We start from the raw sequence: 23,722 nt of genomic DNA, 5'->3' as shown, positions 1-23,722 counted from the left end.
TTAGTCTTGAGGGGTCAGCTGACCATCGCTGAACCAATCACATGGACGTATAGGACCGTATATAGAGGCTCGGGTCAAGGTAGGCGAGATCGAAGAGCGACCCGGCGTCTGCTGTTTACTTCAAAGATGACTTTCGACAAGGATACTAACAGTGAGTGCCTTCATTTCGCTTTGATACTGTGAAGAAAAAGATTAATTTGTACGACCATAAACACCTATTAGGTTGCATCCAATTGCATCTCTAAGCGCAGCCTGGTGGTTGGGTTCACTTGGTGCTGAATCACTTGACGCAGCGCTAGGTAGGTAGGCAACCTGCAACACAACTTGAAAGAAGTCAAGAATATAAAACAGCGCACCTATATATCAATGAGCATATCGTTTTGTTGCGCAATTGTTTTCAACGCGCACCTTAGACCTTACTTTTCGTATAAACATATCTTATAACAACATCATAATCAGGGCTGTAGTGGTAAAATCAGAGGTGAGTAAACCCACGATGCAGTAAGGCAGACCGCGCGGCGTATATATTTTGTACCATACCGGACCTGTGACATCAGTGTCAAAATTGTTGGTTATGGTTATGATGATATTGTGGTTATTGTTTAATGTTCATTTTGTGAAAAGAAATGGGATACTACCTGCAGTCTATTACCCAATGTTTTTATCCAATTCACATGTCTGGCCATTAGACTGTACCAATTACATCACTGAGTGCTCTCTCATGCCTTCACAGTCACTATATCCAATTCTATCCTCCTCTCTCTTTCTCCTCCCTCTCTTTGACCCCCTGTTCCTCCTCTCTCATCACTGCCTGTCTCACCACTGACTGTAAAATTAATTGTATTGGAGAATTATGCGGAAGTAGGCACCTGGTAGGTGCCTACTCCCTACACCTGGTAGGCAGTCACTTTATTTAGCCTACTGGCTAATCTACCCCTTGCTAAAATACCTACAAAAGCATGTCTGAATGTTTAATCAAGTGCTACAGCCCAGGTCCACAGCCCAGGTCCACGTTCACACACGTTTCTGTTATTAGAGAAGCATCTTAAGAAGGGGAGCTTTCTGAGAACTTTCTGCCAGAGTAGGCGTGTTCTTTATTTTCCTACAAAGTGATGACATGCACCAACATCATCCACACCTGTTCGTTGTGACTTTAAACCCGAGATTGCATTGTAAGAGAAAAATAAGCTTTGTCCCACACTGTAAAGCAACGCAATAAACATAACTCGCTAGCACAGAGCTGTGTACAATTAGTGGTAACGTTATCGTCACTGACTGAATGCATCATCTTATGCGAACCAAAACAACCTTAAAATAAACGTAATATTGCTCTTTGAACTTACTTTGTAAGTTTTGGCCTTGTGTTGGCATCTTTGGGAGGGGAGACGCTGCGGAGACGCTTCAGAAATCGCCGAATATCCATTATATATATATATCGCAAACCGCATAAACGTTTCTCGAGCCAATGATCAATAGAGACAACCTGCCGCTTCCTGATAGCCGGCTTGCTTGTGCTTGTGCTTGTGTAGGTACAACACATGAAATGTTGCCACGTTTTTTTGCGTAAACGCCACTCAGAGGTGCGTAAACGCTATTTCCAAAATTCCAGAGGTGGGTAAACGGCGTTTACGTGCGTTTAGCCACCACTACAGCCCTGATCATAATGCATAATCAAACCAAACGATGGACGAAATAAACAACACGATGTCCTCTGGTGGACCTATGCTATTCTTATTGAAAGCTTTCCGTGTCCGTGTCCGTGACTCTTTACCATAGGATCTAATGTGAAGACTTAATGCTCTTTTTTTTCCTCAACAGACAGGGAGGCAGGTGTCATGAACGGCCGTGTTAAACAGGTAAGAAGACAACGGTACCAACCACCAACTACCTATTATAACGCAATCATTATTGTTAATTCAAAATGACAGAAGAATCTGAATATGGTTCAACTCAGCGAGTTATGGGATTAAACTCAATGTATTCAGGTTATACTGCTATTTACCTTCTGGAATTAGCCTGTTTTAAGATGCAGGTTGTGGGCTAAAGGCTACTTTAGTTGTATTTCTTAGTTTTATTTCTGTGTGCAAGATAAACAAGATTAAAATAACAAAAAAAGATGCACATAGACATACATAAATGCAGGGGTGGGACAAAAGAAACCCCAGAGGGCTTATAAAGGATGCCCACCTAACATTAAATTACAATAAGGTAAGGTAAAGAAATAAAGTGAACGAATAAAATAAAAAAAAGACAAAACAAAAACAACTACAAAAGCATGTTACAAATGCAAAATACAAGCACATTTAAGTTATTATGTTCAAAGAGCAGATTAAAGAAATAACTGACAAGCAAAAAGACAATATAACACACAGTCATGTGTTAATAAATTATCGTAAGCTTTTAAAATTAGATTGTTTTTAAGATGTTTTTTGAAAGTAACTAAGGATGAGTGTTTTCGGAGTGTGACAGGAAAACTGTTCCAAATGACTGGGCCTCTATGCCTAATTGAAAACTGGCCAAGATTTGTTCTGTAAAATTGACTGGGAAGGAGATCTACAGATCTGGTCTGATGACCATAACGCTCATATACTTTGACGTTAGGCTACTAAAGAAGCACCATGGACCTGTGGTGAGTCGTTTCCATGGGGATAACCATCTTCCTCCTTCCTAGAACTCTGAAAAGCTTAACCCTTTCTCGGTTCCGTCTTCACCCGTCGCTGCCCAGCGCTCCGCACCTCTACTCACAGCTCGCCAGCCGTGTCCCCTGGACGTGACCGTGAAGTGTACACTAAAAGGCCCTTTAACCTCACCAAAGAGCAACCCCTCTGTTCGGAGCAGAGGGGAATGCTCACAAACTGCTTTAGACTGGCTAAAATAGGATTTCACTCCTGTTTCCCTTTCAAACAACACTTTTATTATATCAACAGTGATAAAATGGCATATTTTGACAATATTTAAAACATAAAACAGTTTGACTGTATCCTGTTTATGCAAATCGGTTTTTGGGTTAACCACTACCACGTGGTTGTTCTCTCACAAAGCATATCTGTTCTGTTGCTTGTTTATGTGTCAAGTCCCAGGATGGGTTTCTTACCTCCCTGCTTGACTCAGAGAGAATGCCATAGAAGCAGCATAACCTGACCCGCAGCATTGCCTCAGTGGGTTAGAATGTTGCCTGTTCTCTGATCACCCAGAGGACTGTGGTAGCGTGACGACAAGAGGAGGGAAGGCCTGCAGACTCACTGCAGGGATATGTGCAGGCCTGGCCCAGTGTCGTTTGAGTCACTAATTCCACGAGCGCTGCATAATGTACATACCTTCTTTCTTTGATCTTCTGATCTTTGTGTTGTGTAAGCCTAATGTGCTTCCTACACACGTTAATGTGTGTCTGCTAAAATAAAGGGCTGAATTCTGAAGGAAATAAAAGAGGATTGTGCAATGTGGTTCTCTTTGTTAATGAAGCAGGCAGTGGTTCAGGTGTGTCACCCCACTATGAATACTGTTGGTGCTGTTTTGTTTGTGGTCAAGGGTGTGTTCTGAAATATCACGTTGGCTTGTGTGTCCAGTACGATGTGATGGTGAATGGTAAATGGACTGCATTTGTGTAGCATTTTTTTTTAACCAGTGGCCACTCAAAGCACTTAAGAATGTGTTTACTTGCTTCCATTTAAAAGATGTGTCAATGTTTTTTTTAAATTGTGGGATTACCAGAGATTCTTATTGAAGAGGGTCCATCACTTTTCCTGGCGTATTTATTGTTGTTGTGGTTGCTCTGCCTTGTGTGTGGGGGAGCCTCTCACACAGGGCCCTTGTGTCTCTGGTCTCCAGAAGGGCCACGGAGGTCTGTGGGACTCCATCACCAAAGCCGTGTTCATCATGGGATCCGGGATCTTGCTGTTGGCCGCGTTCGGAAACTCGCTGACTTGGTATGCTTTGGGCCTACATCCATAATACTGCTGCTGATGTTCTCTGGGGGAGGGGGGGGGGGGGCTGAGGGGAGCTCTGCTGAAGGGGGGGCAGGAGGGGATGGAGGTCCCCATGTGAAGAGTAGCCCCCCCCCCTCAGTGTAACAGGTACATTTGTTAATTTACCATCCAACCATGCTAACAACTTTGACTTATACTTAACGTACCTAAACCTGCACTATCCAACTTAGAACTTAGAAACAATATCAGAACTAGGTTGTTTCTCAAATATGAAACCCAACCAGGGCAAGAGTCAACCCTCTTGTCCTCCTCCCCTCCTGGGAAAACCTCAGACAGTCTGAAGATGATACAGCTGCAACTCAATCCGCTAGAGGCTACTAGTCGGAACATGCACATAAGTCTGGCCCTCCTATTCATTATTCAAGTAAATACAGTTCTAGAGAATACCACCCTGGGCAGGGTCTCTTCCTGCACCCGTACAAGTATAACCAGATGTAACACCCAGTGGTCAGCCCAGCAAAAGGTCTCCTCCTGTCCCAGGCACCTGCAGCGGTTCTGGGGCGCGTCGGGGGACTTCTGGCAGGACCTGTGGACCAGGCTGTACCTGCAGTACGAAGGCCAGCCTGCCACCCTGTTCTACCTGGGTGAGCCCCGCCACCCTCATCCCGCTTTGAGCCGCAAGGGCCCGCAGAAAAGGGCTTTTCTGGTGGGTTTGGTACGTGGTAGAGAGGAGCGGGACCTGCCCCGCCTCCTGGTTTGATCAGGATAGGTCAGGAAAAGTGCAGGAAGTGGGAACCATGGGGACCGTGATGGTGGGAGACGATCCAGACAAACAAGATCATCTTCAGGTTGTTGTCACAAGCGCGCACAGCGGACTACGACATGGCATGAAGCAGTTACTCATTCGCTCTGTCCGCACTCTTTTCACTCTCTCTCTGCACCCTGTTTTCTGCTCACTCTCTCTCTCTGCACTCTCTTCACTCTCTCTTGCTGCACCCTGACTCTGCTCAGTCTCTCTATGCACTCTTTTGACTCTCTTTGCACCCTGTTCTCTGCTCACTCTCTCTGAACTCTCTTCACTCTCTCTGCACCCTTTTCTCTGCTCACTCTCTCTATGCACGCTTTTCACTCTCTCTCTGCACCCTGTTCTCTGCTCACTCTCTGCTCTCTCTCTCTGCACCCTGTTCTCTGCTCACTCTCTCTGCACTATCTTGACTCTCTCTGCACCCTGTTCTCTGCTCACTCTCTGCACCCTGTTCTCTGCTCACTCTCTGCACCTTGTTCTCTGCTCTCGCTCTCTGTCTACACACTCTCAAACTCACTCCCTCTCTAGCTAGATTTATCAATCTGATTCAGCGGGGGCTGTTAACTTGTGGTTTCAAAGGAGATTATGAGCATAAGTTCAACCATTATGAGTAAAGCATTGTTTCAGGCATCTTAATGTCACAAGACACATGTTAATGGCAAGGATTTTAAATTATTCACTCCAATTCGCTAAGTACGCTGTACGGTAAAGATTAGAACTATTATTTGAGTCTTAAGCTACAAGTAGCCAATTATCTAAAACTAAAGCTACAATAACATCTACTGATTAACATGAATAATTCCATATAGCTATGTATAGTTTTCTACTAATTCTTCAGAACTCAATTTGACTGAATTACATGATGGGAACATAATGCATTATAGTACTATAAACAAGCTCACCTGCGTTTCACCTTTAAAAATAACACTCCGGTCATGAGACTGTGAGTTATCACAACATTATTGATATTATCACAAGATATCACGTTGGGAATCACGTTGATATCTGCTTGAGGTTTTGGGGATTGGGTTATGGGATAGCTTACATGTTTACCTTCTCTGTTTATACTTTAAAGAGACAATGTATTGTGCAATTGTGATGGCTAACAAGATTTGTTCAAGTTCTTTTTAATCCAGCAAATGTTAGAATATCCCCTCATTCCTCACATTAAATACGGGGTGTGTTAGCTGTTTGTCGCTCATCGCCTCGCCCCTACAGGGACAATGTTGGCCCCCCTGCTGGCTTTCTGGAGCACCAACGGGCTGCTGCTATTGGTGGACGTGACGGGCTGGCCCTCCTTCATCACTCGCTACCGTGTGCAGGCTGACAAGAATAGCCCTGTAAGTGCAAACCCTGTTTTATTCCTGCCTACTTCATCCTCCTTGTCATGACCGGGACACATCAAAGCCCAGGGAATGAGATGATTAAATGAGCTAGTCAATAGGTGTGTATGTGTCATTGTGTATCATGCTGCTGACACACAATGACACAATGACAGGTTATGTCCACCTGTCCGTCCACCTGTCCAAAGGTCTGTGTGTGTTTGATGAAGATAACCTTAATGACAGCTGCTGCTGATAGCAGGGAGTTGATCAGCGACGGGCTGAACGTGTTTACCAGCTCAAAGATCCAGCCAATCAGGCAATAACTTTATCTAACATCACACTTAACACACGTAACACACACACGCATTAACATTTTTATATTAATGAATCACACATGAATCACACACATGATTTTTAAATAATTTTAATTGTGTAATAAGCCATATAATACGTAAGTTATAATACAATATTAGATTTAGAAACAAGGTATCAAACTCATGTCGTTGAAATACAAACAGTACTGTCATTTACAAAATATTTTCAAAAAGCCTTACAGCTAAACAGTGTTTTACATGTTTGCTACGGTGTCACCAAGTCAGAGAGGGTTACTAAAGAGCAGGTCTTATCACTCATTTACAGCCACTGGTCATAGGATCCATGCAGAATCTTGGGTAACACTGTCGGATAGACTATCTGTAATTCCTCCTATTACCTAACATATCTAATCTTTGATTCATATTTTATTTCTTACTACAGGTACACACATTTAAAGACAATAAAGTACACGTCTACACACACACACACATACACACACACGCAAACACATGTCTTGTTAACATTGTGCAGGGAAAGATTTAATCTGTTCTGAGATTAAAGGTTGAATTAAACCACCTTTGCAGTCCAATCAATGTAATGAACCACAAGATGTTGACGGTCTCTGCCAACATTTAATTGCTAGTCTGGCACTTGTTCTGTTATCAGCACGCTACGCTGGGTTTTAAACAGCACCAGATGGTGCAGCACTAGACGTGATGTTGATCTGTGAAAAAGATTGCAGTGATAAACTCCCTGGTGATGGGCTCTCCCCTGGCAGGTGGACCAGGGCAAGCTGTGGCACGCCATCCGGCAGGTGGTCTTCAACCAGGTGATGGTGTCGGCCCCCATGGTGATCGGGATCTACTACCTGACGAGCTGGAGGGGGGACCCCCTCAACGCCGAGCTGCCCACCTTCCACCGCGGCCTGATGGAGCTGGCTGTGTGCAGCCTCGTGGAGGAGCTCATGTTCTACTACTCCCACAGGTGGGGCCGCTGGTGGAGCTGATGGAGGCCATGGAGATATAAAGATGGGATCGGCTTTACTTTGCTTCCCAAGCGGTTCTTTAGGTTAGATTGAGGTATTCTGGCAAAAGCGGAGCAGAATGGAAACCCTTATGGTTTGATACGTGGATGGGCGTATTTATTCTTCAAAACCATTCTAGTTCAGATATCTTTTGAGGAAATGGCCGCAGTGGAGAAGTAACGTAGTGCAGGTATAACTACATTTATCTTATCAATAGTACTTTGTGTTGTACAAAGTACTCTTGTGCATGCACTTTGCTTTGTTTCTTAACGGGATACATTTGCAGTTTAATATTGCCGTTCATTAAAACAGAAAACCTGAGGATTCAGAGATGACCTGCTCAACACTGTGAACTAGAGCAGTCGTTGTTTTACGCACATTATGGAAAGAACATGAGGTCATGATGGTTGTGCAGTAACTTCTAAAGGGCTGATTATGGTCCCACGTTCACGCAATGACCCCGCAGACGCTTCAACGCAGTCGTGAACCTGTTTTGGTTCTGTGTCAGGTTTTAGTGAGCGGACCGATCACAGCCCTTGCGTCGCCTCGACGGAAGGTTACAATTTTTGGGAGGCACACGTCAAGCCCTTGCAGTGGACGCAAGGAGGGTCCGCATTAAGGACGTAAGGGGCCCGTAACCCCCTTGCGTTGCGTGAACGTGGGACCATAATCAGCCATTAAAGGTCTACACCCAGAGTTGTGGTCTGCAGTTATGACAGAACATGCTCCTCCCATACCAGGCTCTTCCACCACCCGACCCTCTACAAGCACATTCATAAGCAGCACCACGAATGGACCGCCCCCATCGGGGTGGTGTCCATCTACGCCCACCCTCTGGAGCACATGGTGAGCCCCCCCCCCCCCCCGCCCTTGCTCCTCCACTAGAAACACTCTGACTGTCGGAGACCACATTCGAGCCCTGATTGAGTCATTAGATAAGTAACACTATGTTATGCAACAAAGCATCGCACTATTTCTAGATACTTTTCACCTTTTCAATCTTTTAAATGAATGTTTCAATCCGTTTTGTGGTACGATGGATAAATGGACGATGCAAAGATGTCAAATGTATGTAGCAATCTTTGTGGAACAATGTCATTAGGAATAGTTATATTTAGTTACATTAGTTCGTTATATTTAGGAATAGTATTATAATTGAAACCCAGTCCAAATCCATGTCTCTTTCATCCAGCTCTCCAACATGTTGCCAGCCGTGACCGGCCCGGTGCTCCTGGGTTCCCACCTGAGCACCACCAGCCTGTGGTACTGCCTGGCTTTCATCAGCACCTCCATCTCCCACTGTGGCTACCACCTGCCCTTCCTGCCCTCCCCAGAGTTCCACGACTTCCACCACCTCAAGTGAGTCTCCCATCGCACCAGGGGGGGTCAGCGAACGGTTGGGCTCACAAATCAAACTTTAGCTCATCTAGTCTGAGGCTGACTGGCTCTAATCTGGGTTGAGGAGACGTTTCACTTCTGTGTGAAACTCGCCAACAGAGAGGCTTCATATGGGTTTCGACCAATCAGAGTGCTGGAGGCGGGGATCTGTTAGTTGACTGACAGCTAACCTGAACTCGGCCAGCACTGTATCTCTCTTGGTGCAAGAAAAAGCTAACCCATACGAACATCGACATTCCCAAGTGGGTGTAAATGAAGACTTTTCTCCTGCTTGTCCTGGGAAATTCTTGCTAGCACTTCAAACATAATCAACCTCTCTATTGTTTTTAAAGTATCTTTAATGTAACCCTGACTGCGCCTGCCTCTGAAAAAGCCAATTTAGAATTATGACTACTCCCAGCTCAATGCTGACCAATCGGGGCATCTCTTCCCTGATTGGTTCAGGGAATCAATCTCATCTGTCAATCCCAGGTGTATGAATGCAACATTTCATAATTGTGGAGAAATGTACCAACATCCACTGGTTTTCAAGAGGGCAAAACGTTATCAATTCTTTCTTCTTCTAAAGGTCCTTTTCATTCCCAAAGTGTATATGAGTCATTTATCAACAGCTGCATTGAAGTAGAATGGAAGAGGGCCTCATTCCCTGGTGTTCCTCTTCAGGGTATAAAGGTAGAAGCAACTGGGCCTCATTCCCTCATTCCCAGGGTATTAAGGTAGAATCAACTGGAGCTCATTCCCTGGTGCTCCTCGTCAAGGTATTACGGTAGAATCAACTGGGCCTCATTCCCTGGTGCTCCTCCTCAGGTTCAACCAGAACTTCGGGGTTCTGGGCGTGCTGGACCGACTCCACGGCACCGACAGCAAGTTCCGGCAGACCAAGCAGTACGAGCGCCACGCCCTGCTCACCAGCCTCACCCCGCTGACCGAGAGCATCCCAGACGAACCTAAGAAGCTCCAGTGATCCAGTGACCCATGACCTTTGACCTCAGGGGAGCAGGTTGTCCCAATATCCAGGGGTTGTAAACAGGCCCCTGGATATTGAAAACAAACTGCTGAAAAAAGAAATTATCCTGTTAAATGATTTTTTTTTTTTGATCAGGAAGAAATAAGTTAGGAGAAGCCATGGAATGTTGTTTTGTTTAAGGAACTTGGAAAAGAAGTAAGGGAAAAAGATCCCAACCAGGCAGACTGCTGGTCCTGGCATGGTGTAGTGTTGGATATATACCTCTTACAAGGACCCCACGATGTAAGGTGTTGGGAAGCCGATGGCTGGCCAGTAGGTAATTCCTTTAAATAAGATGGGACATTTCAGTTCCAAATATTCTGAATTAGAAACAAGATGATTGAGGAATGCTGGAGTATATTGTCACTATATATCTAAATATGCGGGACATGTCTCATTCTTCAACCTCTGGGAGGATATCTTGTAGATTTTAACAAGAATTACATGACTAATGAGGAACACTTAATGTTGTTCTCTCCGTTTTTATGTTTTGTTTGTAGTTCATGGGCAATGGAATCACTCATTTAATTCATATTCTAAACTGCCTTTCTTAATCCTTTTACTTTCCATTATTAAGTGATGTCATTTCTATTATAATTATTATTTCAGATGTTTGTTAATAGAACTTTCTCAGGCCCTGTCCACGCTGATCTTCCATCGTGCTGGACTCGACCCAGGTCTTAGGACTTTGAAACCTGCTGCTGAGTTAGAAGTGAAAAGGGGCTGGGTTCTTTACCCTTAACAACTTCTACTTAGTCAATTGATGGGCGTTGCATAAATTTGCACTTAATCGTGGAGACACTTAATGTTTTGAAGGTTGATATTATGCACTATGATGAACCCTTTCTGATCCGGGTCCTAAATTGAATAATGGTTTTATCGATCAGGGAATGTATCCCTCAGTGACTTCATCAATCCAATTTAAGACAGTATTGATGGAGCAGCCCAGGATGAATGGGCCACCAATGGTTTTTACACTTCATTGTTCTCAGCTGCTTTTGAATAAAAGAAAATAAAGAAAAATAAACAGACTTGTTATGGAAAAGCAGTCAAGAGTTGTCGAGTAGCCATGCCTTTAAGGCACCACAACTGCACAACACCCAGGTCCATACCTGCAAACTCATAAGGGTTGAAAAAGGTGACAAACTAAACCGTTGTAGGGGGGTCTGGGGGCATCCCCCCCAGCCAAATTTTGCTATTTTAACATGTCAATTAAGCATTCTGGTGTACTCCCAGAAGAAAATAAATGGAAAAGACAACATTTTCTTATAGTAAAAATGGCACATTTATTAACCCATAAACTGGTCAGTTACGACTGAGCAGTCCACTCCAGGACTGGAACGATGGGGAAAGAAACGCGCGCTGTGTATATCTTGATAGCGATTGGTGGTCGTGGAACGTGGAGTCATTTGGCCAAAGATTTTTTTATTGTGAAGATAGCAAACTTGTTTCTCGCTCATTATACAGTCGGTTATTATCAGGGGTGCACATAACTTTTTTAGTGAGTTACTCATTTGAGTACCAGGAGATGGTGTTCGGTACACACACACACACGTAGCGTCGTTTTGATAATAATAAAGGCGATTAATTAATTAATTAATGATAAGGGGGGGAGAGTGTTTGGTTTCGGTCGGGCAGGATTGTTGACAGGGGGGTCCAGTCCGTCACTGCCACGGAGCGATAGGGTGTCTCACAGTGACGGATATTGCGATCAGCTGATTTTGCGCAGTTCTCCAGTGTGCGCGCGGTGCACACAGCGGTGCACACAGCGCTCCGGCTCGTTTTGCCTTTTTTTTTTTTTGCAGGTGGGGAGACGCAGAAGTAGTACAAGATACACGTGTAGTTTTGTTTTGATGACCTGACGGTGAGTTACGCAAGGGCGCTGTAGTGGCACAAGTGACGTTACGCATCGCTGATTATGGGCGCGCATGCGTACTTGCGTACCAGTTATGCGCACCCCTGGTTATTATACAGTCTATGGTTGTTTGATTGGTTGGTCGGTCAGCCGTCGTTTCTCCCCCCCCATTAAAAAATAAAACTCTTTGGATCTACACATTCACGTAAATGAGCTTATATTAAAAAATATATATTAAAAAAATATCTATATATAAAAGAAATTATATTAAAAAAGTTATATCTAAAAATAATTATATAAAAAAATAATTAAAAAAAATTTGACCTGCACGCATTTTTTTTGCGCGCAGGTCCAAAAAAAAAAGATGCTTGCGCAGGTCAAATTTTTTTATATATATATATATAAAAAAAAAGATGCTTGCGCAGGTCAAATTTTTTATATATATATATATATATATATCTCCCTACCTACTTTTTAACTCCCCGGAGTTAATTATTTTTATTTATTATTTATTTTTTTTCCGCGTCCTCCTTGGTCTGTTGTTCTGGGATGCACTAGCTTTGCACTCAGTGGCCCATCCTTGTCGGAGGCCTTCTGTACCTGTGAGGTAGAATGGAGGGGGTCCGATTTTTCTGTCTCTCATTTACTCCCGTCTCTCACTCAAACATACGCGCACACACAGCTCCAAGTTGTCTCTATACTATATTTCTGCTCCTTTCTCCCGTCATAAGAACATTACTGTATGTAACCGTGGCTATCTGTTGCGTGGCTTTCCCACTAAGATAGCTTTCTTTATAAAACATTAGTAGGCCTATTCATTTTTAGTGTTTATCATGTCACAGAAACCACAGTGAATCCTGTGTTTCTGTGCCCCGCTGTGGTGTCGACAGCACAGAGCTCCGGTACCGTTACAGGACAGCGGTGGTTTCTTTCAGCTTGTAGGCCTATTGTATTCCAATTTTAGCGAAAAACACACATAACATTAGCTTGAAAGAAAAAACTGTTTAAGGATGCTTATCTTTGCGTGAATTTTGGGATGACTCGTCTACCAATGACTTCAAGTTGGTTGTGTTTTAACCGGTGATTGTTGCGCCAAACTGTTTACAAAGGGACACTTGCTTGCGACGCAGCAAGCGCCTGCTAGTTGACCTGCCGGGCTTCCCCACATAAAGAGCTTAGTTCTGATTGGATCGCTTCCCAAATCGTCCCGCTTACATTTTCGTCTCGTTTTTATTCGTTAACGAAAGTGTCAAAAGATTTCGTCGTATTTTTTCATTTAGTTATCGTCTCGTTTTCGTCAGACTGTAGACCCCCCCCCCCCCAGTGGCGTAACATCATGGTGATGGCCCCGGTGCAAATATTTTTTTCAGCCAATGAGAGTACTACTACAGCAGGTAGCAATCGCGTTGCCATGGCACATGGGTGAACAAATGACATGACACCACACAAGTTAACTCGATCGCTGTAGGCTTCAATATCATGCAAGCACTTTGTTTTCTTTTTATTTTGTTCTACATCATAATTGCATGCTTTAATAAAGTATTGTTTTTTCCTACCATTACGAAAATAAAATATACAAACCAACAGAGCTTTGTCTCCCCGCGACCTTATATTGATTGAGTCTAAAACGTTCTCAACGATTCAGCCAATGAGAGTAGGGGTAGCAATCGCACATGGGTAAACAAATGATAAAGGCACCACCACACACACTCATCCTGCAAGCCATCCTTTCAGCACCACAGACTGCGGCCGAAGCTTCAAATCAACACTTATCTAACAGCCTGCCCTGACCTGGGCTCAAACTACCACAGCCTGATGATGTCTCCAAACGATCAAACATTCAAATATAGCTGACACTAACAAAACTACACACATTCCACTTCACAAAAGAGAAGAGAAGCTGTACTCACTCATTCGAAGCTCATCTTACTGGCTTTGCGCTCTTCCACTGTTCATATATAGCACACGCTCCGGTATGAATCTGAGATTCTGCATGTGATTCAATCCTCGCAGATAAATGTTGCCAGTCTCGTACTCCTTTGACCCACGCATCACTGTAGAAAGGTGCCCTTCGGTCTGCAAACAGCCAGCACGGCTCACAATAGGCACAGTCCAGTGTTGGCGAATAGCACAGCCATGGTCGCGGGAGTTTGATACCTACTTTGGTAGTGGTGGTGTAGTATTTCTCAGAGAAACACCTGTTTCCTTGCTTTTTGTCTCTGGGGAATGGTCCGGTAGGCCTACATGAACCAGTTGCTATTGTGGCATTCGACGGTCGAGGGACCAATATAAGATGATGTTTAGTTAAGGAACTAGTGACAAGTTGCCAACAACGCCACCCCAGGAATTTCACCTGGAGAGTTAGATTAACTTTTAAGATTAAAAGTTAAAGCACACAAGTTTGTTTACTAGTGAAAGCTTGAGACTGGGTCAGCATACAAATTCAATTTCGTTTAATTAACAATATATATAAGCTTTAAACATGACTCCTCAATAAAATATGTTCACACAACCACACTAAAGCGAACACACACACACAACAAACACAATACACAAAAAGGAGAGGGCAAATAACTAAATGGGGTTTAAATCAGGGTTAAATCACTTAATAAACAAACCCAATAAATGCAAACAAAAGAAAACTAACAAAGAAATGAAATCAAAAGTAATGGAGATTTATCCAAACTGATAAATCCAACTAAATAAGTAAAGCAATTAAGCCAAACCAAAATAACTAAGAAAACGAATTAAACCAAAACAAACATGCAAAGCAACCCACAAAACACAAATAATATCATCAATAAGATCAGTTAGGAGTCGGTTAAATGAATAGATTAAGATAATAAGAATGCGGATGAGGCAACAATCACCATACTCGGTGGTAGGTACAGCACAGTAGGAGATGCAGAGTAGGATGGATGTGTTGGCTATGTAAACCAGTGGACAAAACAGCAGCCGGCCAACAGCAGCGTGAAGAGGGGGGGGGGAACGTGCTGGCAGAGACCGCCCACACACACGTCAACCCTGCCATAGAAACATACATACATTTGTTGTAGAGGCTGAACAACAACTGTAGTAACTTAAGAGTTAGCGTCAACTTATCCACATACCGTCAGGAGTTGAATGAACATCAACGGGGAGGAAGGGGATCACTTGCACCGAGCAGCACAATTACAAGTGCAACTTGATCAATCAGCTGATCGCTCCCCGCTGCAACAGGTAGAGGAGGAAAACACTCGCACGCCCTACAACTGGGGCCGATACGGGAGAGGGAAGACCCGGCCAATGAACTGCCTGAGGGATGAAAGCCAATGTTGAGGACTTGTGCAACGTTTGGAAGGTACACAGATGCACACAACTACATACCAAACAACAGCGAGCTGCACGATCCCGGTAAAAGGCGATCAGGTGAGGCGGCCAGGTGCGGTGATAACAGGAGGCGGGGCAGCCAGGAGCTCCCAGGCAAGAGGGCTCCCAGTGCGCAACCACTCACCTTTATAGGCAGCGCACCCAACAGTGATAGGCCGGTACTGCAGCACTAATTAAAGGCCCATACTGCTACACTATTATATAGCTTTTTGTCTTGGGTCGGGAGGCAGAGTAATGTAGAGTCCTCGATCTGTGGGCAGAATAATCCCTGCAACAGGTCCACTGGTGGGCACAGCCGAGTCCGTCGACTCCGACCTCTGAAGCTTCGGTGACGGGCAAGTCTCCTTCGGGCCGACCGGAGAGGCGGGACGCGGCGGTAGGGTCAATGCCGCAGCCGCTTCATTTGAGCTAGCTGGCAAGCTACCGCTAGCCTCCGGCGGGACGCTAGCTTTTGCCTGGGTGGTTGCCTGGGTCTGAGTGAAAAACTTATCCAACTTGGCCATTTTAGTTTTACCCTGCTTCTGTTTTTCCTTCCTCTTTTGCGCGCCGCTTTTTTGTTAATGCTTGCTAAACATGGTGATGCTACGCTACGGTCAACTTGCTTTTCTTTCCTGCTGAAAGTTGAAACAACGTCATCGAGACTCATCATGACGGAGATATTCTTCCTCCATGGGCCCCTGACGGCGTCTGGGCCCCGGACAGCTGCACCGTCGATATTTACGCCACTGCCCCCCACCCCCAACGTTTTTTCAATGGATCTCCACGAATCACACAAGTGGCCAATTTTGTTTAAAAAAAACGGTGAATTTCGCTGAAAGGTGACTAGTTTGCATGCCTGCAGGTCATCAGACACATCAACGCAAGACATTGCATGTTTTTCTTTTTACTAAATGCCAATCTCTTGTTGGTGACTGACTAAAGACACCAACTTGGAATATGGGGTGCAAACACACTGAATAACCACACGGTGACAACAGAAGGTAGGGTTTTTTTGTCCATTTTGTGTTTTTTTTTTCTTTATTAAGGAAAAGCATAATTACTACAAATTACAAATAACACTAATAGCGAATCACATCAGCCTACAAAGCAGATATTATGAATATTAAATGTTATAATACAAGATCTCATTCAAGTATTTTACATTTTTCCATTGTTTTTTTTGTTCCTTTTTTCCTCATTTTTGTCTTTTTTTGTTCCTCATGACAAGCCTAAGATATTGTAATGGTAATGGTCTATTAACAGGTTTTAATGGTTCATATACAGCTATTTCTTATTTTATATGGCTTTATGGAATTTTGTCCTGTTCTTTTTTTTCAGTCTCCAGTCATCATAGCCAGCCTTACGCCTCCTGAGGTCCGCAAACTCCCGTCAGATGGATCCCCCCTCCCCTCTGGCTCTCCCGTCCTCTGATCTCTTCAGTGCCCTCCAGCCCGGCCCACACCTAGAGCGGTGGTCACAGCACCACCTAGAGTTTGTTCAGAGAGTCGCCACGCGTTCCTGTGGAACGGGGGTCAGAGGTCAGTGGAGCAACGCCGTCCTCCGTGAACAACTCTCTTGTGTTGGGTGCAGAGGTAAGAGGGGGGGGGGGGGGGGGGGGGGGGTCACCGCTGAGCTGGGGGCCGGTCCAGGTTGGTGGAGTCGTGTTGAAAAGGGGCGCCCCCTGGTGGCCTGGTCCCCTTGATCCCAGGTCTCACTGATCCCGGGTCAGGCTTCAATAAGGTAATGCATGGAGCTTTTTCTCTTTTCTTCACCCCACGCTAATTGCTGAGTAACACGGTAATCAAATGAGTGATTTTCATCTCTATTTGCAGTCTCTAGAATCAGCCCATCCTCGGTATGTAAAACCAACAAAACAAGATCAAATAAAATAAATGTTGGCTCCTTTTTTGTTTTGCTTCTTCTGAGAAAAACCAAAGCGGCTTCAAATAAAAACACATTTAAAACTAAAAGAAACATAAGAGGTCGTCTGTACGTCCGGGAACACTGCTCACTTCAGAGCAAGGGCAATTTTTGAGGGGACCCAAATTTAATCTTAAACATTTAAGACTTTAGAATGAGGTTTGGTTGAAGATAAACATTGGTCACCATTCAAAAAGGCTGCCCTAAATGACATACGTCTTTGGCAGATTTGGACATCAACTTGTAGGTCAAATTTTTGGCGTGTCTTCAAAAGAATGAGTTTAAAATAGTAACTCCTCTAGATTATTTGGTTCAATTGATTTTCATTTGTCGTAATCAGTGTTCCAAATCTTTAAATGGCCATTAGAGAGGGTATTACCAAACTAACTTCAGTTATATCCTTCCTCCCCACGGATCAGCAACAGGTCAATCGTAACATGATCCATGGAGAAGGAAGGAAAAACAAGCAAACTATCATTTCAATGTGAAATTCTGCAACTCATTTTAAAATAACAGGGACACCTTGATGAGCTTTTCATTCCCTTTTCTAGCGTGCAACATTGCCCGCCCCCCCCCCCCGCAGACAGCCCGACTACGGTCCTCAGACGCAGACAAGACAAACCCAAAGACTTCCGTAACATCGCTTAGTAACACAGCAAATGGTAAATTAAAAAGCGTTAAACAATAATGATAAAAAGACCATTAAAAAGAAGAGCCGATAAACATGTAAGGCGATATAGTCATCTGTTCTATAAACAACACAGAGCCGGCGGGGGCCGCACCCGCTTCTCCTCCTCTGGCTAATTCACATTTACATTAGTGGAACGGAAAAGAAAAAAAGTCAAATAATGATAAACCACTCTAGCTGATATCATCTGCACCGGAGCGGAGAAACACCGGCTCCCTCTGATCCGAAACACAAACGTGTCAAAACCAGCGACACCGGCCAAGGTCCGCCGGTCGCAGGGTGTCCTCAGTACACAAACAGAACAAATGCTTCGTCCCGCTGAGGCAACGCAAACAAAAAAGACGCCCGGGGGCGTTCCGACGATGTGTACGTGTTGGCGAGCGTCTGTATCTCTGCTTCTTCCCAGGATGCATTTCCGTGTGCCCGTGAGTGTCTGGCGAGGCGTTTCCGGCGGGAAAGAGCAGTTGCAATGGGTGATGCCACCCCACCCCCCCCCCCCACTACCAAGCAAGCGTGTGTCGCTGTAGAGGCCACACTAGAGGCCACACGCCAGCGCCGCCGAGCAAGGCACCAAGGAACTCTTCTCAAAGCACCGAGCACCGGTACCGGCCCGTCAAACTGCCACCACCTCCTCCCCCTGCCAGGAGACAGCACCCACTCTTCCAAGCCGGTGATTATTTCAAGTGAACCCAGTTTGGTGTCCAGTCCCTCAGCCTCTGGCGGTGACGGATGGATGCGTGGATGGATGTCAGACGGATGGATGCTTGGCTACATACGGTCCGTGGAAGAGGGGAGGTGGGGGCGGCGGGGCTGTGTTGAGGGGGTGTGCCGTGGTCGGTAGGCCCGTTTCCCAACCCTGTGGGACCTTGTAGCACGAGAAGCGGTACGATTTGAAGACTGGGGCACCACGGGGGGTGTGTGTGGGGGTGGGGGGTGCGGCGTTGTAACAGACCACGTGATACTTGGAAGACGGTTTTCAAACAGAAAGGTCACAGCAGGAGCATGAGAGTTTTGTTAGGGTTTTTTTTTTCCTAGGTAAAAAGGGTGTCACCTAGTGGCCACTGTTAGGAGTGGTGACTGATATTGCGTGATCTGCCATTTTGATGCTGTACAACTGACGTTAAGGTGGCGGGCACAAGTTAGAAGCAGTAAAACCATTTAAATAAGGCAACTTTTTAACGATCACGTTCAAACTGAGGGATTCATAGTCTTTTTTTCTTCCTTCCTCTTCTTGATGATTGGAATTTGTAATTTTTTTCCAATCTTAATGTCCAGCCCTAAATGCTAAATAAAATATTTTTTAATAATATTTCCAAGTTTCCCATCCAATCCCATATTTGAAGGAAGCACCGACCATATAAGGGATGGTGGGTGAGGATCATGGTTTACCAGCCTGGGGGAGTCCGGTTCAGAACTAATGAGGTCAGGGGGGAAGGGGGGGGGGGTGGGGTGGGAACTGAACCGGAGGGGGGGTGGGGGGTGGGGGTGGGGGGGGGAGGAGGGAGGGGTGGGTCCATAGTCAGTCCTTAAAGAAAAGGAAAACTAAATCTTATCCCCAGGAGCAAAAAAAAAAGTATTGATAAATCTGCCATTTTAGTTATATTCCTTCCCCCCATCCCCAAATAAAAAGAAGCCATGAGTGCATGAGTGCGCTTCCTCTCCCCCGTCAGCTCATGAACACCAACTCTTCTCCAAACTCAAAATGGCCGCTTCTTCCCTCTTACTCGGGTACAAAAAGCGATGACCGGGATTTTAAAAACAAATTAAAACTAAATAAAAAAACAAAAACGTTTGGCTTGCATGTACGGTTGGACCCGCCTCCTCTCCCCCCCCCCCCCCCCCCCCCCCCCACAACACCCCACCTCCCCCCCCGGCCCACCCCGCAGCTGAGGACCCCTGGTGGCCCCCGGGGTCCGGGGCCCGCCGGACTGGATCACGGCCTGCGGGCGCGGCAGGGTTTACTTCACGGCCTTGTCGACATCCTCGGCGGCGGAAGCTTTCGCATTTTTGGCATCGTCCTTGGTGGGGTTGACGGGGCCCGGGGCCGTGGAGGGGCCTGAGCTGGCTTGGCTGTGGGGTCGGCTGGAGGGCAGGGAGGGGTGGCGGCGCCGTCCGTCCCCGCCGCTGGAGGAGTGTCTCCGGCGGCCTCCATCCTCCATGGGGGGCTGGGGGCAGAGGGAGGAGGGGGGGGGGGGGAGACTGTGTTGAGAGTGGGAGCGCTGGTTTATTTCATGTTCATCTATCATCCATCAGATCCAAACAGAGCAACTGTAGACGTGAATACGTGCAGAAATAAGAACGCCCCGCTAAGGGAACCAGCGGGAGGCAGACCCGAGACAGAACACTCCACCACTCACATCAATCCTGAAGTCTTCCAGGCGCTTGAACTTGCTGAGGAACTCCTGCAGCTTGGGGTCGATCTCCATGCTCTTGTTCTTGGAGTACTTCAGGAAAGCCCAGAATTTCTCCAGACCGTAGAGCTGGCCTGGGACAGAGGAACAACAGACAGGAAGGGTCAGAGTTCAGCCTACCACACTCACTACCGTGTTCACTGTAAGCCCTCGTGCTGCCCATGGTGTGCAGCGCCGTCTCACCAGCTTCATAGTCCTTCATGGTCTCCTCCTGGAAGTCCTTGAAGATGTCAGGCCGGAACTTTCTCTCCAGGCCGTAGCTGAAGTACCTGAACAAGCACTCCAGACCGTACCTGCAACGCACACACAGCGGCGGGTCAGCTCTCGGAGCAGGACAAACAGAATGAATACTATTGCATTGAAATGCAAATAAAAATAATTTATTCCTATTTATACAATTATTTTATTCTCTATGATTTTATTGCCATCTTTTATTCACATTACAAATGTCATATTTCTATAGATATTGGTATAGTCTGTGACTGCGTGCTGCAGCCACAACCAGCGGGTGAATAAAGTCAGTGGGTCTCTAAGCGTCCACCAAGGGGCGGAAGCTGGGGGCCCGAGGTGCAGCCTACCTGTAGCCCTCCTTGCCGTCTTCAACCACCAGCTGCTTGAACTCCTCGTACATCTTCCTGTTGAAGTGGTCCCTCAGGAAGAAGGACCAGAAGCGGAACAGTGTGTTCATCTCCTGCGATTGGCCGATCCCCAGGCGCTTGCGCTCTGATGGCGGTGAGAGACAGCAGGCTCGTTAATAATAAACTATTAACATCATCTTGTGTGTTGCTCAACCTCCCCCTGTCTAAGATGAATCTATCTGATGGCTTTGGGAAGGGAATAATAATGAATAATAATAATTAATAATGAGAAGTAGTGACTGGAGGCGACCAACCGTCACAGCAAAGTCTGTGAACTCACAGACCTCCATCAGTAACGTGACTCGGTGAGCCTGTGTGTGTGCGTCCATGTGTGTGTGTGTCCGTGTCATCATACCGTTGAGGCAGCGTCGGCGGTACTTGTGGTAAACGTGTTGCGTGAAGCCGTTCTCCTTGAGCAGCTCGTGGGATGGGTGCTGGAACTTGGGCAGCGACTGGGGAGTGCAGCCGATGTTGCCCAGGGCAGGGGTGCCCTCGGAGGGGCTGGCGTTGGAGCTGAGCGGGGGGGGGGAGAGAGGTGGAGGTTAGGACCACATCATGTCAGAGCCAAGTTCGCTGTAGAAGCGTTAAGGTCTTGCTTCTAAACATAGGGCCCCCATCAGTGCAAGTTCGTAATCTGTACATATATCGGATGTCCTGATTTAAATTGATATCCAATGTATCTAATACCTAGTCTAACTTTAAAAGGCATCTTTTACTCAGTGTCCCTACTTTGACATTTGTCTTTTAATAATAACGTAGGCCTTACTAAAAGAAAAAAAATTTGCATGACAGGCATGTGGGAAACACTGCTATGGTGCAGTGCATTGTGGGTAGAACACCACAGGGACGCCTCTTACCTGACGGAGGCGGTGCGGGAGCGGTGCTCTCGAGAATCCATCACCCAGCCGACGTGGCACTCCATGGGGGGGTTGGAGCTGTGTCGGGTCTTCCTCTTCCTTGGGGTCTGGACGAAAGAGAGGGGTGGTGGGGGGGGGGTTAGACACGGGTAAGCCATCCAGCCATCAGCAAGCCAAGAACGGTGACTCACACTAGTGATAATACTCTCTCTAATGCCCCTTTTCCACCGACAGTACCAGCTCAATTCGCCTCGCCTTTTTTTTTCGTTTCCAGCGCCAAAAAAAGTACCTTGTACCTGGTACTTTTTTTAGTAGCACCTCCGTCGAGGGTTCCAAGCGAGCTGAGCTGGTACTTTTGTGCGACGTTAACAGGCTGCTGGCAACTGCTTGGCCAGCGGCTGCAAACAGGAATAATCACTCAAAGTAAAGTTGTGTTTGGCGTGGCTGGAGTCCACGGACCCGCTCCCGAGGGGGACACGGATCAGCGTTTCGCCTTGTGTGTCACTCCTTTCCTGGGGCTAGGCCACCGTGGTTGTGTGTATCCGGCGTGGTTGTGTGTTTTCGGCGTGGCTGGAGTCCACGGACCCGCTCCTGAGGGGGACACGGATCAGCGTTTCGCTGTTTCGTTTTTGTGTCGTTCCTTTCCCAGGGCTCAAGTTCGCCTCCATCAATGTTATCGTATGACAACAATAGACGCGCAGTCATTGCATTTTTTATTTAATTTAATTTCCCATTTCCCGTCATAACCTTTCCCGGGAATCAGGAAATAGTCTTGATCAGATTTCCCGGGAATCCCATCTTCCGGGATTAAAACCTAATGACGACCTGCCTACGTTGAAGAGGTTCTTTTCTACGACCCGCCCACGTTGAGAGGTTAGTTTTTAGATGGAAACACAACGTGCCTGGAACCAAACCAAGTTGTGCCGCGCGAGTTGAGCTGGTACTGTCGGTAGAAAAGGTAATAACACTCTTGATCACTCTACTCTTTAACCGCGGTGCACTCAGACACACTTCACCCTACAGCACAATCACTTCCTCCTGGACATTTCCCCCGCTACATAAAGTCAGAACCCCCTCCTGAAGTGGGTTGGACCCTGTGACCGTGCAGGGGGTCAGAACCCCCTTCAGAAGGGGGTTGGGACTGTGACCCGGAAGGGGTCAGAACCCGGTGAGAAGCGGGGGAAGGCCTCACCTTGGCGTCGACCGGCCGGCCCTCCTTGACCACAGGGTAGAAGCGCGGCGTCATGGTGGAGTCCTTACGGTGGGGCGTGCGCGGTGTGCGCGGCGTGCGGGCACCGCGGTAGTTGGGCGAGTCGGGCACGGTGGTGGGGAGCGAGCGGGCCATGGCGGAGGGCTCCGGCGCGCCAAACAGCTTGTTGGCCAGGGCGTCTGTGGGGACTGGGGGCAGAGAGACGTCACTCACAACATGCTCCTCTTCCTCAGCATGGACAGAAATAGCTCTGGGCTTCATAGACGCATCGTTTAATTCCTGTTTTCCTGGTCATTGTTTGATCACTGGGGGGGATCTCACACAATCACTTACTTAGCTGGCCCTTTGGCGGGCCTGGGGGGACTTCTTGGTTGGGGTCAATAGGCGGTTCAGGGGTCAAGCAGTCAAACTCTTCCCGGGTGATCAGGTGGACCTTCTTGAAGTTCTCCACCTCTTGCTGTGGAACACACAACATCCAGTATGAACTCATTGAAACTCATTGTTTCCGTATCCGTATGGTGAGATTCACTGTCAAAACAAATAAAACAATTGCGATCAAACATAGAAAAAACTAAAACAAAACTTGAAAAAAAGTGATTGCAGCACCAGGAAATATCCTCTTAAAGTACATAAGCTTGATGGATGAACGGGCAACAAAACATCCTCAACAACCCAAAGGGTAGGCACAAAGAGCTCTGACCGACCTTGCCTGGAGGAGTTTGGATATGGAGATACAACAGCAAAACATGGCTGTGAGAAAAACCCTTTTCAGTTTCATGATGCACCGCTTCATGAGGTCCTCCTACCCGTAAGACCTGACCAGATGAAGCTCAACGCGTGCTCAGCTTTAGCCTAACTGCCTTATTTCAGACCACTCCGCTACCACCATGAATGACTCCAACCGGTTCCTTCACAACGACACCCTCACATACACCACCTCCTCAAGGGCTCTATAGTCTCAAACCAACGACCACAACAAACTGTTAGAAAGGCCTT

The 23,722-nt window shown here is 46.4% G+C and overlaps 2 protein-coding genes across 3 annotated transcripts in view; one reads left to right on the top strand and one right to left on the bottom strand.

Moving 5' to 3' along the window:
- The first annotated feature begins 49 nt into the window (after positions 1-49).
- On the top strand, positions 50-10,830 carry faxdc2 (fatty acid hydroxylase domain containing 2). The gene is made up of 9 exons (XM_084474060.1): positions 50-151; positions 1,819-1,856; positions 3,829-3,926; positions 4,467-4,570; positions 5,950-6,071; positions 7,150-7,355; positions 8,136-8,241; positions 8,588-8,754; positions 9,601-10,830. Exons 1-9 carry the CDS (start codon positions 127-129, stop codon positions 9,755-9,757), a joined length of 1,023 nt encoding a protein of 340 aa, XP_084330186.1. The 5' UTR covers positions 50-126; the 3' UTR covers positions 9,758-10,830.
- Positions 10,831-16,004: 5,174 nt separating this feature from the next.
- Positions 16,005-23,722, bottom strand: part of larp1 (La ribonucleoprotein 1, translational regulator) — a 51,961-nt gene continuing 44,243 nt past the window's right edge. For both annotated transcript variants that reach the window (XM_084474063.1, XM_084474064.1), the window contains exons 14-21: positions 23,060-23,183; positions 22,709-22,914; positions 21,517-21,623; positions 21,015-21,172; positions 20,600-20,744; positions 20,205-20,314; positions 19,968-20,095; positions 16,005-19,775 (exon numbers count right to left, since the gene is read on the bottom strand). In XM_084474063.1, coding sequence (XP_084330189.1) covers positions 19,569-19,775; positions 19,968-20,095; positions 20,205-20,314; positions 20,600-20,744; positions 21,015-21,172; positions 21,517-21,623; positions 22,709-22,914; positions 23,060-23,183 — 1,185 coding nt within the window. In that variant the 3' untranslated portion in view covers positions 16,005-19,568. The remainder of the gene's footprint in view (positions 19,776-19,967; positions 20,096-20,204; positions 20,315-20,599; positions 20,745-21,014; positions 21,173-21,516; positions 21,624-22,708; positions 22,915-23,059; positions 23,184-23,722) is intronic.

This window comes from Micromesistius poutassou, assembly GCF_964030765.1.
Source record: "Micromesistius poutassou genome assembly, chromosome: 10".
NCBI classification, from domain to species: Eukaryota; Metazoa; Chordata; class Actinopteri; order Gadiformes; family Gadidae; genus Micromesistius; species Micromesistius poutassou.
This window is presented reverse-complemented; position numbering and strand designations above follow the sequence as displayed.

Coding starts and splice junctions, on each gene's coding strand:
- faxdc2 (XM_084474060.1), top strand. CDS start 127: ATGACTTTCGACAAGGATACTAACA. Junction 152..1,818: donor TTTCGACAAGGATACTAACA/GTGAGTGCCTTC, acceptor TTTCCTCAACAG/ACAGGGAGGCAGGTGTCATG. Junction 3,927..4,466: donor TTCGGAAACTCGCTGACTTG/GTATGCTTTGGG, acceptor CTCCTGTCCCAG/GCACCTGCAGCGGTTCTGGG.